Genomic DNA, 15,031 nt, shown 5'->3' with positions numbered 1-15,031 from the left:
TCTGGAGGAAATAATAAAAAAAATAAGCATAGCTCCGCTCAACTTTTATAAAGATATTATAGATGGCGATTTGTTCTCTGTCCGACGCGCACAGCCGTGGGAAAAAATAAGATAACTCTTGCTTCCGTGTTTTCCGGGTCGAGGCCTCGAGACACAGTTCTAACTATTGAAAACTTTTCAGACATGCGACTTGGGTACGTTTTAATCCAATCAACCTTTAGAAGGACAAGCTAGTTTAAAGTACCCGGCTTCGCCCATGTTTTCGCTCATATTATGTTCGGTGTTCTAACCTCAATCCTGGCCTGTAAATCGTTCTTGGCGTAGCTATTGTAGCGGTACTTCTAGCGGCAACCATATCACTTTACGACGTAATGTTTAAAGATGAAAGCTCGCTGCGCGTATCCATATCACTTACGATACGGTGTACCAAATTTTTCATACCAAAACACGTTGTAAAATCACCATGTTTTAAACCTTTTTCACTGTTCAAGGAACTTCAATTATTTTGCTTCAAATATTTCGTGTTTTCGCACAAGATTTTTTTTTAGTTAATTCACAATATAACCATCTTTAACTGTTTATAAAAAGTGTTTTCTTCTAAAAATCTTTATTCAAAAGCTTTTCATGAACTTAAAATCGACTCTATATTTCAGTCGTAGCATCTACTGAAAGCATGAAATTTTGTGGTATACAGTTTTGTATTAACCGTTCCTATATACCCTTCATCTTCAAAAAAAATGATTGTGTAGGCTATAATTCATAAATCATTAAAAACTAGGATTTCCCAAAACCATAACTCGATCTAATGTATGATTTTAGGAAAATATAATTTTTAATGATTTGATAAATGTAATAAGGTTAAAAAAATAAAGAACTGTAAAACGAAGGCTACACACGAATGGTTGACCAAACTATAAACCACATGATATCATGAGTTCAGTACATGCTAAAACAGCCATAAAAAATTATATTCAAGTTCATAAAAGCCTTTAAATAAGCAAGTAGGAAAAAAAACTTTTTATAAACAATAAAATATTGTTATCTACATTTGGAATTAATTTTAAATGATGTGAAAATGTACCCGAGATGTAACAAAAATAATTTAGTATGGACTGCAACCACCTTAAACGAAACCATTACATGAGAATGCCGCAGACAGGTGATATGGCTCGTGAACAAACCTTTAATAAATCTCCAGAGAATATTTAATGGCGCGTGGATAGTTGAGTCCTGTGCCGTTGGCGGCAAAGCCAGGTCGCCACCGTTAATGATTTTCGTGTATATAAAAATATATATTTATGTTTGTTCAAGATTTGTGCACGGAAAACTTTGAAGTCACGCCACAGAAACGCTACAGGCCTTCCTAACTTCGCCTTGACACACCCGTCGTATCCAGGCTTCAGTCTTAAGGCGATTGGTGCACGGTAAAAAACGGTCACAGGCCCGAAAACAATGAATTTTGTATCATATGACCACTAAAGAGTCTAGATGCCTATGTGGGTGACCGTTACTATGTAGGGAGGTCAGGAGCTTAGTTCCAGCTCGTCAGTGGCGAGATGGCCTTCATACGGGAAGGGTGTCGCTGGTGGTCGCTCTGCGGCCTGCCATCTAGCGGGAACTAACAAAACTTCGAAGGTTGTATCTCGCTCTCCCTCTAACACACAGCCGATAAGGTTCTATCGTGCCCGGAGGAGGGGAAGGTTTATCAGGGTTCTGTTTCACTCATCCTTCGCCATGGGGAGGCAGAATGGATTATTTGTCCGCAACTGCGCAGACATGTGGCCACTCCCGCACTCTTCTCACTCAACTCGCTCATTCTCTCACACTATTTCAATAAATCTTTTCAAATCTTCAAAATCAATACTTTAAACCATTGCGCTTCCTACGGATTAATTATATTTCATGCAAGTGCCCGAATTCAGCTGCAAAAAAATAAAACGCGTAGTCAATTTTTTTCTTCAAAAACCTTCCCAAACACTGTGTGTTAAAAAACATTCTGAAAGCCCATTTTTCTAGATAAATGGAAATTCTAAATCACCTACGCCACAAGGAAACATTGTGCTTTAATATTATGTAAAGAAAACACCTCTTAGTTTTATAGTTATGTAAAGGTGGTGTGATATGTTTTAGATGTCGCACCATCTTATCATCCATGTAGAAGAGTTACCCGAAAAGCTAACAAGACTATTGCCATGGAAATTGAAATATGGTTAAGGAAATATTTTTCAAATGTTTGTAAACAGTAAACAACATATAAAAAATCTTATAACTGTAAAATTAAAATACAAACAACCCTATAGCAAATATAATTTCAATATGAAAAAGTCTACAATAATGTTTACAAGAAACGAAATTGCAATAGCAATACAAAAATATCGCAATTTTGTTACATTGTTAATATATATATTATTTTCAATAAAGGCAATAAAAATGACATACTCAATATTTGGAATACAATAAATACCTTAAGCCCTACATAATTGCTGCGATATTCACAATAAATGCTTTTCTTAAATATAGTAATTAAAAACATCGTAAATAAATTATGAACATACATATAATGGTGAAGGAAAGTGGACACTATCACACTGAAAAATCTTAGAGGGTAGTTTTCCTCATCTTATTTCTTTCTTTGCGTTTTTGGTCTTGTTCGTTAAAATATTTCATGTTCAAATACTTGATACGCATATACGTTCTTGTCCTGACAAAACAGTATATAACTGCTTCTGGATATTTATTTTCAGTAGTTCCGCAAATAATTTTAGTCAGTGATTCAAAAATCCGCTCTTTTTTGCACAAATTGTTGCCATGAATATTATTAAAACACATTTCAGCGATCTTTATTAATTCAAAAAATTCATTAGTGGGACATTTTAAGTTACCCTTTGATTGTACATGTATCCAGCTATCGTCCTCCGAATTGAAATCCGTAGTGCCAAGGTTAGGATATTTATTTCTGAAACGGTGAGCTATATAGCCAGAAACATATTTCAGCCCTTCAAGAGAAATTTCGTCACTTGAAAGGGGCCTGGCCTCTAAATCTAAGTCTATTTCTTCCATGTCAGCAAGATCTATTTCATTTAAAGGTGATTTCTCTTGAAATGTATTTGTAAAATACATTTCCTTGCACAAAAGTAGTTCTGTAATTTCATTATGATAAGCACTGTCCTGTTCCATTTCATTTGACGAAAAATCACTTACGAAACATATTTCGTCTGTCTTCTCATCCGTGTTTTTCCGTTCAGCAAAAACTGCTGCAGAATGTTTTCACAATATGTAGTTTATAATTCTGTATTTAAAGTAAATGGGCGGCAGATGCGTATTTTATTACATGCTTTATATTAGCTTCACCTGTATGTTTGTTTGTCTGTCCGTCTGTAACTCTTTCGACTAAGTGTGAGTGCCTCATCACTGTAAAATGTCCCACCAATTTTATCATGTTCGTTAGCCGAGCGGTCTAAGGCGCGCGACTTCTGAGACGTCAGTTTTCGGATTCAGCGATCGTGGATTCTACTCCCGGCCACGCCGGAAAAAAAAAATGTTTTTTTTTTCTGGTAAATTCTAAGATTATATCCATACATCTAACTGTAAATGATTCGGAGAGACTTTACCATTTCTTTGTGACGTTGCAACTCCAAATAGTTATCTCAGATGGTAATAGGTAGTGTCGGTAACTCATTTCCCTATGATAATTATACATAAATATAGTTTAAAAAACTAAAAAAACATGCTTTTAAGGAATATCAAACTAAAAAGTTAAAAATAAATATAGTTTAAAAAACTAAAGAAACATGCTTTTAAAGATTATCAAACTAAAAAGTTAAAAATAATTTTAAAATTTAATTTATGACAATAGTATATAAGCAATACTAGTATAAATGAGAAAAAAAGCATGGGGCGCTTAATATACAAAAAATATGGCACAAAGCGCCTCAAGCTTTTTTTCTCTTTTATACTAGTATTGCTTATATACTATTGTCATAAATTAAATTTTAAAATTCTTTTTAACTTTTTAGTTTGATAATCTTTAAAAGCATGTTTCTTTAGTTTTTTAAACTATATTTATTGATGTTCCATACCTCTAATATACGGACAGAGAAAAAACCACTCTAACACATCTTAGTTCAGTTTAACTGTTAACAAATATTTAGGTTAACAGGTCCTATACATATTTCCGAATGTTTTACTGACTGAGTTATACTGGACATTAATTAAATTGATAGCTGATATTTATACTTTTAAACGAAATTTTGAATTTATCATTTCATGTAAACTCTAATGCGTTAAAAAGTGTAACGCAACACTACACACAGGTAGTGATGTCTAGTGCACTGCCCTATGCACATTAGTTAACAAAAAAATAAAATGAAATATTAATTACTGATAAATAATACCTTGATGTCGTGATACAAGTAACACATGCTTATCTGATATTTATCTCAATTATAATACAAAATAGGAAGATAAAATAATTAACTGATTTTAAGACTGATTTATTACTTACACAGTACAGTGCATTTTGAAGACAAATGGATCTTAAGAAGCGAAAATCGGACTCGATTAAAGGATGGTATGGGGTTCGGTATATTAAGATTTCCCTCAAAATAACGGTTTCAGAATGCTTTTAAGATATTAGTTACATCCCAACATAAGTTTAAAACATTTCTCTTAAGAGTGTGCTTCGTAGCATTAAAAAATGTGCCTTAATTATTTTGCAAATTTATCATTGTTATGGTGACTATGTCAGGGGTTTTCGTAATTTTTTTTTAGAAATATAGTACAGTATTAGCAACTACGTTAAGAACTGTTATTTTATTCACACAGAGAAAAGAAATACAAAATGCTAAAATTTGGCGTTTGCCTTTTTATATACTATATAGGTTTGTTATTATATGTGTGTTGTAACATGTATAAAAATGTTAAATATATTCAACAATATTTGGTAATTATATATATTAAAAAACTTTTATGTACGCGACTTGAAACTACGTGAAAGGTTTTCAGTCTATAAAGGCCTATTCTATGATTTTTTTAAAATTATTAATTCTTATGCAAATAATTAATAAAATTGGAAGTTTCTTACATTGTCAGTATATGCATAGCATTACAGTTATTCCAAACAATTCTCTACCAGTGTTTACCTAAGGTTTGCATGTTATGTTGGTTCTTCTACTAATACACGTATATTACAAGAGGTTTGTAATAGATTAAATGAGGTAAGTAAGAATTCGTTTTTATAAACGATGTGTATGAAATTATAAATTTTGAGATGTATAATAACAAAAAGAAGTGCGTTCCGAAGACATATGTCGGTAGTGTTACCCACTGAAACATTATTCCCACTTCAACTCTCTTGTAAAAATAAAAGTATGGGGTTGAATGCGTCAAAAGGGGTATATAAATAAAATTTGAGGCTTCTTCCTTATTTCATACGCTAGTGTCCCCCACTTACAATTGCAAACAAAAAATTTTCCTCGATGTTGTAATTTACTCTGCATAATCACAAAAAATGTTGGCAGTAAATAAGTATTTAATTTTTAAAAATGAAAGCATTCATGTTTCGAAAAAAATATTAAAGCGATGTGGGGAAAAATGTTTATAGATACTCCAGTAAAATTTTCAGTTTGATTGTTTTGATAGTTTCGGAGCTGTTGCGAGTTTAGTTTGGAGGATTCTCGGCCGCGCGAGGCGAGTTTGGCTCTTTTTCATTTTCTTTCAGCGTAGGAAGCCGATACCCGGCTTCACCTCGCATCCTCTGCTGGTCTTCCCTTGTGCTCTCCAGATGTATTACTGTATATTAGCTCCATGAGCGCGACCTTGACAGAGCCTCCTCTCTCGTATTCCCTCTACACCCCATTCTTCCCCCTCCCCACCCGCAGGCTGCGGCCCGCCGGCCGGAGCTCCGCCGGACTACCTGGTTCCGACAAGCGCCGCCCTCAGCGCCACGTCGCAGGGACATTCTTCCCGGCGGCGAGAGTTTTACACGCAGCACTAGAACTGTCACTCCAGAGGGCATGTTTTGAGTCGGATCGTATCAAAAACAAAAGGATATGAAAATATATACATAACTCAATAGTGTTCTGCCAATTATGTTTTCATTTTCATTTGAATTTATTCTTTAAATCGCTCCTGAAGTAGTCCAGCGGTGATCAATGGAAATTGTCAATATTAAACTGTAATTTTGACGATGAAAATTTTTTCTTCTTACTTTTATATGTGCAGAAACCTATTCGTACACTCGTTTCTTGAACTATACTTAAGTTTAACATAATGATGTGTTTTCTAAATAATTCTGGCTTGGAATAAAAATTAATGCATTTAAAATGACATAACTCAGTAAAAAAAAAGTTTATTAAAAATATCCTAGGTATATTATGTCTTAAAAAGAAGCATCAAAAATAAATATGAACAGTTAAATTAGTTTTGTCGTAATATTTTCCATGCACCAATCGCCTTAACTCTTAAAGGGTATTGAGACCTAAATTAAAAGTGCACAGACAATGCTTTCCTTTCCGTGAAACTGTTACTTAAATTCAAAAATGTGAGATCATGTAACAAATAATAAAAAAAATTATTATTGAATTTTTTTTTTTACTTTTTAATTTAAATTTGACTTGTATTTTTCCCCCGGAGATTACAGCATGAAGCAAGTGCAACATATAAAAATAAAATAAAAATTTGTTTTTACTTCAGGATAAAGTATATAGAATGTCATGTATGATAAGGAAAAACTTCTCTAAATAGTGCTTTAAAAAATGCAAAATATTAATTTTTAAATTCCGATGCGAATACACTTTTTTTTTTCTAGCTGAGCTTTTAGCAACTTTAAACACTAAATTAAAAATGAGATATACATCAAAATTTCAGAAATTTTTTTTTCAGACAGGGCATTTTTTGAACAATTAAATGCTGTAATATCTTCACAAATGTTGACGTTCGATTGCGTGGATTAACTTGCTGGAGAAGGCTTATGTAAAAAGCTTGCATTCTTCAAAGAGATGTAACATTCATAGGCCGTGTACAGTGCAGCCCTTTCGCGGCAAAGAGTCGAACTGTTTGGACTCGCTACGCATTCTCTCTCTCTCTCTCTCTCTCTCTCTCTCTCTCTCTCTCTCCCCCCCCCCCCCCCCCAACAATAGCAAACCGATGTTAGATTGGGGCCGAGGTGTGGTTTGACGCACTGTCGGTGGTGGCAAATCACGTGGTCTGCTCGTCGGAAGGTCAAGGTGGAAATTGTGGGGGGGGGGGGGGGGGTAGGGAGGGCACATGACAGTGTTGCCAGATGTCCTTGTGGAAAGATCGCTCAGACACGGAGGGCTAGGGCTGCTAGCGGCAAGCGGCAGCGTGTGTTGTGTGAATAAAATAATTTTTACTAATCTTGTTCGATGTCAGTAATTCGCAACGGGTAACGATAAAAGAGGTCGCAATATATTAATTGAGGAGTCAAAGGTGTGTGATATCCCGAAAACATACATGTTACACGAATTTTGTTTTTTTTAACAAATTAACATCAAGCAAATATTTATGTCATTGCGTTCTTTACCTTGATTATCGATTGATGTTCATTAACAAAAACAGCCCTTTTATGATTCATTACTTAAGATAGACTTTTAAAAAGGATTTTTTTTTTTAATTTTGCTGTACGTATTAATGATATGTTGGTTATTCTGATATTTATTACACCCGTTTGCATGTGGCCATCTGGAAGGGGAGGGGTGAGAGAGACCTTTTTTTTGGACCCTCCTGCTACCGGGAATTAATAAATGGATTTCTCAGTTACTTTGGAAAATGTCATGGTAAGTAACATCTAAAATGTCTTTGCCAGAGAAACGTGGTTATGAGATGAGTAAGTTACACTACAGGTGTGAGGCATTCAATACAACAAGGTGTACTAAGCAGTTAAATTATGTCTTACTGTGGAAAGGACCTTTTCTCTTTCTAGATTTCCGACTGAGACGAGACATCTCATGCGCCATCACACAGCATACTTGCACACTTGCATCGTAGCATAATTTAACGCTCGCATAATTGTGTGTATATATATATTATATATATTATATATTATATATATTTGATCTGCAAGTTCAGTCAAAGAGAAATATGTTTTCTATACCTAATAACATAATAAGAAGTTTCACCTCTGACGCGCATGGACTCCATGCACACTTTTTTTTCTATGTGGAGGAAAAAAAATTGCAGGTGTGTAAAGAACAAAGAGCGTATGTAGTTATCACCAGAACAAGTGGTGTGGACAGTAAAAGTTATAATTTTTGTTTTTGGTGTGTGAAAGTAACGGCAGTGCACAAGCTGTAATTTAATATTATGAGAGATAATTAGGGTGTTATTTTTTATTTTTATTTGTTTCAGGGTTGCCGTACGACCTGGGTGTCTTCTGGCAGCAGTACCCTTGGTCGCTGGGGCTGGCCATGTGCAAGATTCGAGCCCTCGTTTCGGAAATGTAAGGAATGTTCTGCTTTCGTTTAATAGTTCACATTTACGTTTCGTTAGAGCACCTTCATATTTTAGTCACTCCATTTAACTTTTTTTTAAAAATTTTTATTGGTTTGATGAGTGACTTTGAACTACTTTGGCGTTTAACAATGGACGCAAGTAACTTTGGTTGGATGCTGGATGAATTTGAGATAGTGAATTAATTTATTTATTCACTGACCTACAGTTTGGCGAAGAGCTGGTTGACAGCAAATACGTCTCTTTCATACACATACGTTGAACTTTTTCTAGCATAAAAATTACCATGGTTTTCGGACTAGATTTCATTTACATTACACATGGAGTTATAAATTGTCAGGAGGCGATATGCTGTGACGTAGTTGAAGTCAACATTTCTAACCTCGATTTAATGCAAATTTGTTGGACATACGCCATTGCAGTTTTGCATTGTTTGTCATTTCCCGAAACGTCGCAACTGTTCTCATTTGAAATCATCTGCGTTCGTCAGTGCTGTCGCCGTTGTGTTGACCATAGTATACTTGTTTATCTTCATCGCTGTGTTTTATATGTTTGGTGCGTTGTCCAGGTTTGTTATCTGCGCTGTCTCTTCGGTCTCAACCCACTGTGTTCGTCTGTGTTGTTATATTATTTTTTCCACGACTAAGTTTCTTCAACGGAATTATTGTGCTGTTATTATATTTATATGTTAAACTTTTTTTTTGTCCGTGCTGTCGTCTTGTGTTGTCCATAATACTTGTATAGTTTCATCGTTTGTTCCGTTTGTCCGACATCAGCTGATTCAGTCTTGTTTTCTGTGAATTGTTTTTATCTTCATATTTTTAATTATTTTTGATTTTCGGAATTTTTCCATGACAAACAATGCAAAACTGCAATGGCGTATCCCCCCCCCCCCCAAAAAAAAAAACGGCGTTAAATCAAAATTCCCCATTGCATGAATAATTTAAAGAAAGTATTTTTAACCTCGCCATCGCAATATTGTTCCGCCCGTAATTATGCTCGACCACGTCTGATGATAGTACGTGAGTATGAACGTCGTTAAAAAAAACAAGTCACGTTTATATTGCAAATACCACACTTCAGCCAAAGTTTCGGACGTCCAACCAACATGGCGCAGATAATGAGCTGGAGAGAAAAAAAACCTGCTTCACCCTTTTACCATTTAATCACGCAGACGTTGTCACATCCTGCTTGTTTGCCACCATGTGATAGGTTTCCAATCAAAGAGTAGGTAATATTCTATGTATGCTTATTGTGTGTTTTTTATGTATCACTTTATCCTGTTTCTGCTTATCGATTATCAGCGATTGGTGCGTGGAGCGCGCGCGATTTGAATTGTTTATTGCGAATAGAAGTAAGTGATGAGCGTCGCCACTGCGGCGGACGTTAAAACAAAAAAAAAAAAAAAAATCTAAAAACGGGTGCTGTGGCCTCGCTTCAGAAACGAGTCGAAATTTGTTCAAAATAAACGTAACTCTTTCTGCAGCTGAAGCGATGAGAGTATGTTTTTATTTTTTTTATTTTAAAAGAGAAGAGTATTGCTTATGTCGACACACAACTATAAAGGTACAGAAGTGAAGCTAACATTGACAGTGCACGGATTTTCACGAAGTGCTTTGCTTTCGAGGATGAATTATTCATACTTCTGAAAGCTTAAGTTTTTTTGTTTTTTACTAACCACTATGTTGCATCGATGTTCTCCTGCAGCTAACAGTTGCTCTTTTTTTCTTTTGCACAAAATATTTTCGAAGTGTAACCTGGCGAGTGGACGTATTTCAGAAAGATTTTCTTTATGAGCTGTTGAAATTTTCATGGTTTTTTTCCTTCTTTGTATTTATTTACTGAATGTTTGACTCACGAAACTACACAGTTTCATTCAAAAAAGACGTGATCGCATGAGTTCAAATAATCAGCATAAAAACACTGTGACTGCACGTATAGGGTATCTCAGTTGCTCTGCCATATTTATTTTACACAAAATGGTTTTAAATGTTGCAAATTTGATTACAGCAATTGTGTATTAAATGAATTTTCTCAAAGAACGTAATTTTTAAAAGCTGTTTTAAGGCCTAGGAAACACGTGATAAAATTATAAATTAATGAAAACTCACGGCCCAAACGTATTTAATTAAATCACAATAAATATAAAGATTATCGAGTGTCATTAGGAGAAATAGAATTATTTTTTTATGCCCATAAAATTATGTATAGCTGTATTTTAAATATTTTTGTTAAAAGTTTAACTCATAATTAAATATGTATATAAATTAATTTAATATAAACTAAATGGAACCGCCACCGTTTCTTCAAAGAATTTATTGTCTCGAAATAACAAATTTTTATTTGTAAATTTTGTAAAAGCTGCAGAATATGCTGTTTATTATCTACCTATTTACTAATTTATTTTCTAAAAAGTTTAGTATCAAATAATTTTTTACAAATTTCAAAAGTACTGTAGCTAGGTCAGTATTTAATATCCTTGTGCCAAAAGACAAATTTTTTTCTGATTTTCAGGGGATTGTTCATGTATTATTTTCTAACGTAAAATCTGAATTTTGTTTTGTTTACCGTGCCATAATGGGAGAAGTTTTTTTTTTTTTTTTTTTTTTTTAGACAATAAACATATTTAAATCCCATATCCTTTTTTCGACATTATTACCCAATTTTCCATTATTTTACAGCATTTTTAAAATGAGCTATTTGAAAATAGTCAGCAATTTTAAAATAAGAAAACTTAAAAGGAAGACCATCATTGAAATAAAAAAAATAATTATGTGTGTGATACCATTGCTTTGGTATTATATATATATATATTTATATATATATATATATACACTCTCACACACAAACGTAGTTCATAGAGATGCTCGAATTACAAATGTTAGTCCGTTTGTTCTGGGACAAAAGTAGTGCGTTTTCTCGCAGTACTCTCGTTTTTAACACTGATGCAATACGTTTCTACTCATTTCGTCATTTCAACCTTCATCGTCCTGTATACTCAAACATACCATGCCATCAGAGAGTTTTTGTTAGATGAAAACAAGGGTGGCTTGGCGTTACTGCTGTAACGTTGGCATTACTGCGGAAACAATAACTTTGGTGACATTGGCATTGCTGCAGTGATAATAGCTTTGCTGCCGCAACCTTGTGGTTACTGCGGTGACCTTGGCTATAGCCTACTGCCACACCCTGGATTTACATTCATGACCTTGGCTATAATGGCACGGTTATTGATATTGATACCACGACCTTGATGTTATTGCAGTGAACGTGGCTTGGCATTGCTGCCGCGACCTTGACATTGCTGCCGCGACCTTGGCATTGCTGCCGCGACCTTGACATTGCTGCAGTGACCTTGAAATTGCTGCAGTGACCTTGGCATTGCTGCCGCGACCTTGGCATTTCTGCCACGACCTTGGCATTGCTGCCGCGACCTTGGCATTGCTTCCGTGACCTTGGAATTGCTACCGCGACCTTGGCATTGCTACCGCGACCTTGGCATTGCTGCCGCGACCTTGGCATTGCTGCCGTGACCTTGGAATTGCTACCGCGACCTTGGCATTGCTGCCGCGACCTTGGCATTGCTGCCACGACCTTGGCATTGCTGCCGCGACCTTGACATTGCTGCAGTGACCTTGAAATTGCTGCAGTGTCCTTGGCATTGCTGCCGCGACCTTGGCATTGCTGCCGCGACCTTGGCATTGCTGCCACAACCTTGGCATTGCTGCCGCGACCTTGGCATTCCTGCCGTGACCTTGGAATTGCTACCGCGACCTTGGCATTGCTGCCGCGACCTTGACATTGCTGCAGTGACCTTGAAATTGCTGCAGTGACCTTGGCATTGCGGCCGCGAATTTGGAATTATTTTCGGGACTTTGGTGTTATTGCGTGGTTTGATATCGCCGCAGCCTTGGCTATTCTGCCATGACCTTCCGGCACCGGCCCTGTCTGTTTGCAGGTCGTCGTACACGTCGGTGCTGACCATCGTGGCGTTCTCGATGGAGCGCTACCTCGCCATCTGCCACCCGCTGCACTCGTACGCCATGTCGAACCTGGAGCGGGCCGTCAAGATCATCGCCTTCCTCTGGCTGCTGTCGCTCGTGTCGGCGACGCCGTTCGCCGTCTTCACCACCGTCTCGTACGTCGACTACCCGCCAGGTAACTCTTCCCCGCCAGGTAACTCTTCCCCCGCCAGGTAACTCTTCCCCGCCAGGTAACTCTTCCCCGCCAGGTAACTCTTCCCCGCCGGGTAACTCTTACCCGCCGGGTAACTCTTCCCCGCCGGGTAACTCTTCCCCGCCAGGTAACTCTTCCCCGCCAGGTAACTCTTCCCCGCCAGGTAACTCTTCCCCGCCGGGTAACTCTTCCCCGCCGGGTAACTCTTCCCCGCCGGGTAACTCTTCCCCGCCAGGTAACTCTTCCCCGCCAGGTAACTCTTCCCCGCCAGGTAACTCTTCCCCGCCGGGTAACTCTTCCCCGCCGGGTAACTCTTCCCCACCGGGTAACTCTTCCCCGCCGGGTAACTCTTCCCCGCCAGGTAACTCTTACCCGCCGGGTAACTCTTACCCGCCGGGTAACTCTTCCCCGCCAGGTAACTCTTCCCCGCCGGGTAACTCTTCCCCGCCGGGTAACTCTTCCCCGCCGGGTAACTCTTACCCGCCGGGTAACTCTTCCCCGCCGGGTAACTCTTCCCCGCCAGGTAACTCTTCCCCGCCGGGTAACTCTTCCCCGCCGGGTAACTTCTTCCCCGCCGGGTAACTTCTTACCCGCCGGGTAACTTCTTACCCGCCGGGTAACTTCTTCCCCGCCAGGTAACTCTTCCCCGCCGGGTAACTTCTTCCCCGCCGGGTAACTTCTTCCCCGCCGGGTAACTTCTTCCCCGCCGGGTAACTTCTTCCCCGCCGGGTAACTTCTTCCCCGCCGGGTAACTTCTTCCCCGCCGGGTAACTTCTTCCCCGCCGGTTAACTCCTTCCCCGCCGGTTAACTCCTTCCCCGCCGGTTAACTCTTACCCCGCCGGTTAACTCTTACCCGCCAGGTAACTCTTACCCGCCAGGTAACTCTTACCCGCCAGGTAACTCTTACCCGCCGGGTAACTCTTACCCGCCGGTTAACTCTTACCCACCGGTTAACTCTTCCCCGCCGGTTAACTCTTCCCCGCCGGTTAACTCTTCCCCGCCGGTTAACTCTTACCCGCCGGTTAACTCTTACCCGCCGGTTAACTCTTACCCGCCGGTTAACTCTTACCCGCCGGGTAACTCTTCCCCGCCGGGTAACTCTTCCCCGCCGGGTAACTCTTACCCGCCGGGTAACTCTTCCCCGCCAGGTAACTCTTCCCCGCCGGGTAACTCTTACCCGCCGGGTAACTCTTACCCGCCGGGTAACTCTTACCCGCCGGGTAACTCTTCCCCGCCGGGTAATCCTTCCCCGCCAGGTAACTCTTCCCCGCCGGGTAACTCTTACCCGCCGGGTAACTCTTACCCGCCAGGTAACCCTTCCCCGCCAGGTAACTCTTCCCCGCCAGGTAACTCTTACCCGCCGGGTAACTCTTCCCCGCCAGGTAACTCTTCCCCGCCAGGTAACTCTTCCCCGCCGTGTTTACAGCAAAGTTCAAGTTTCAAGTTAACAAGGTTTATCAACACCAAACATACACCAGCAATAAAAAGCAGATAAAGAATGACATATTCATTCCTCAGCCTGGAGCTCTTAAACGAAAACAAAAATTAATATATAAGCCTACACTGAAAAAGTATTACATAAAATGGAGTTGCCTAAAAAAAGGGGGGTTGTCATAAGTCGGTTTACGGACGATAATTTTACGTGATAACGTCATAAGAAAACATTGATGAAAAATTGCTTACATACTTCATTTTCAAATATTATTTACAGTTTTTGCAAATTTAATTTAAATAATTTGTTTCAATATAATCACGAACAATTAGTTAAAAAGCCCGCCTTAACCTGTTTGATATTACAGAAGATTTTCTTGCACGGTGGTTGACCGGTTCTTGCATGCTCGGCTCAGGCGGAACGTGACAATTTTTCGTGCGTGCATGTTATCGCTTCAAAACATGGGGAAAAACAACGAAAAACCCACCAACTAATTTACGAAGTAATTGATAGAGAACAGAAAGTGCAAAAAGCACTGAAATATAAACAAATTTATCGGTCCATAACTTCAAAAGAAAGACAACTAGCCCAGGAACAATGAGGGTAAAAGTGGGAGAGATTCCGACATAAGGCTAAATAGCAAGCGACAGTAAAGTGTATGCGCGAAGGTTTAAACTCTTTTGAAAAAAAATTTCACTTCAACCTTTTTTTTTTTTTTTTTTTTTTTTTATAACACTAGGGATCCAGTGATATATTCGTAGGCTTGTGGTTATAAGATTTTACTAATTTTTAACATTAGCAAGGATCATATTGCAGTATAAACAAAATTTTCATTAATTTGTTTGTTCTTTCAGTCACACACTCAACTTCTAAGATATTTTTTTTAATTTGTTTATTTAATATTGAAAAATGAAATATTTATCAAAATATTGTTATTATTATATCAAAGTAAA

At 38.2% G+C, this 15,031-nt stretch overlaps 1 protein-coding gene across 5 annotated transcripts in view; it reads left to right on the top strand.

Annotated features, from left to right (window-relative positions):
• LOC134536919 (neuropeptides capa receptor-like) overlaps positions 1 to 15,031 on the top strand; it is a 252,628-nt gene that overhangs the window by 225,763 nt on the left and 11,834 nt on the right. For all 5 annotated transcript variants that reach the window (XM_063377001.1, XM_063377000.1, XM_063377002.1 and 2 more), the window contains exons 3-4: positions 8,368 to 8,458; positions 12,428 to 12,627. In XM_063377001.1, coding sequence (XP_063233071.1) covers positions 8,368 to 8,458; positions 12,428 to 12,627 — 291 coding nt within the window. The remainder of the gene's footprint in view (positions 1 to 8,367; positions 8,459 to 12,427; positions 12,628 to 15,031) is intronic.

Source organism: Bacillus rossius, chromosome 11 (assembly GCF_032445375.1).
Source record: "Bacillus rossius redtenbacheri isolate Brsri chromosome 11, Brsri_v3, whole genome shotgun sequence".
In the NCBI taxonomy this organism is placed as follows: Eukaryota; Metazoa; Arthropoda; class Insecta; order Phasmatodea; family Bacillidae; genus Bacillus; species Bacillus rossius.
This window is presented reverse-complemented; position numbering and strand designations above follow the sequence as displayed.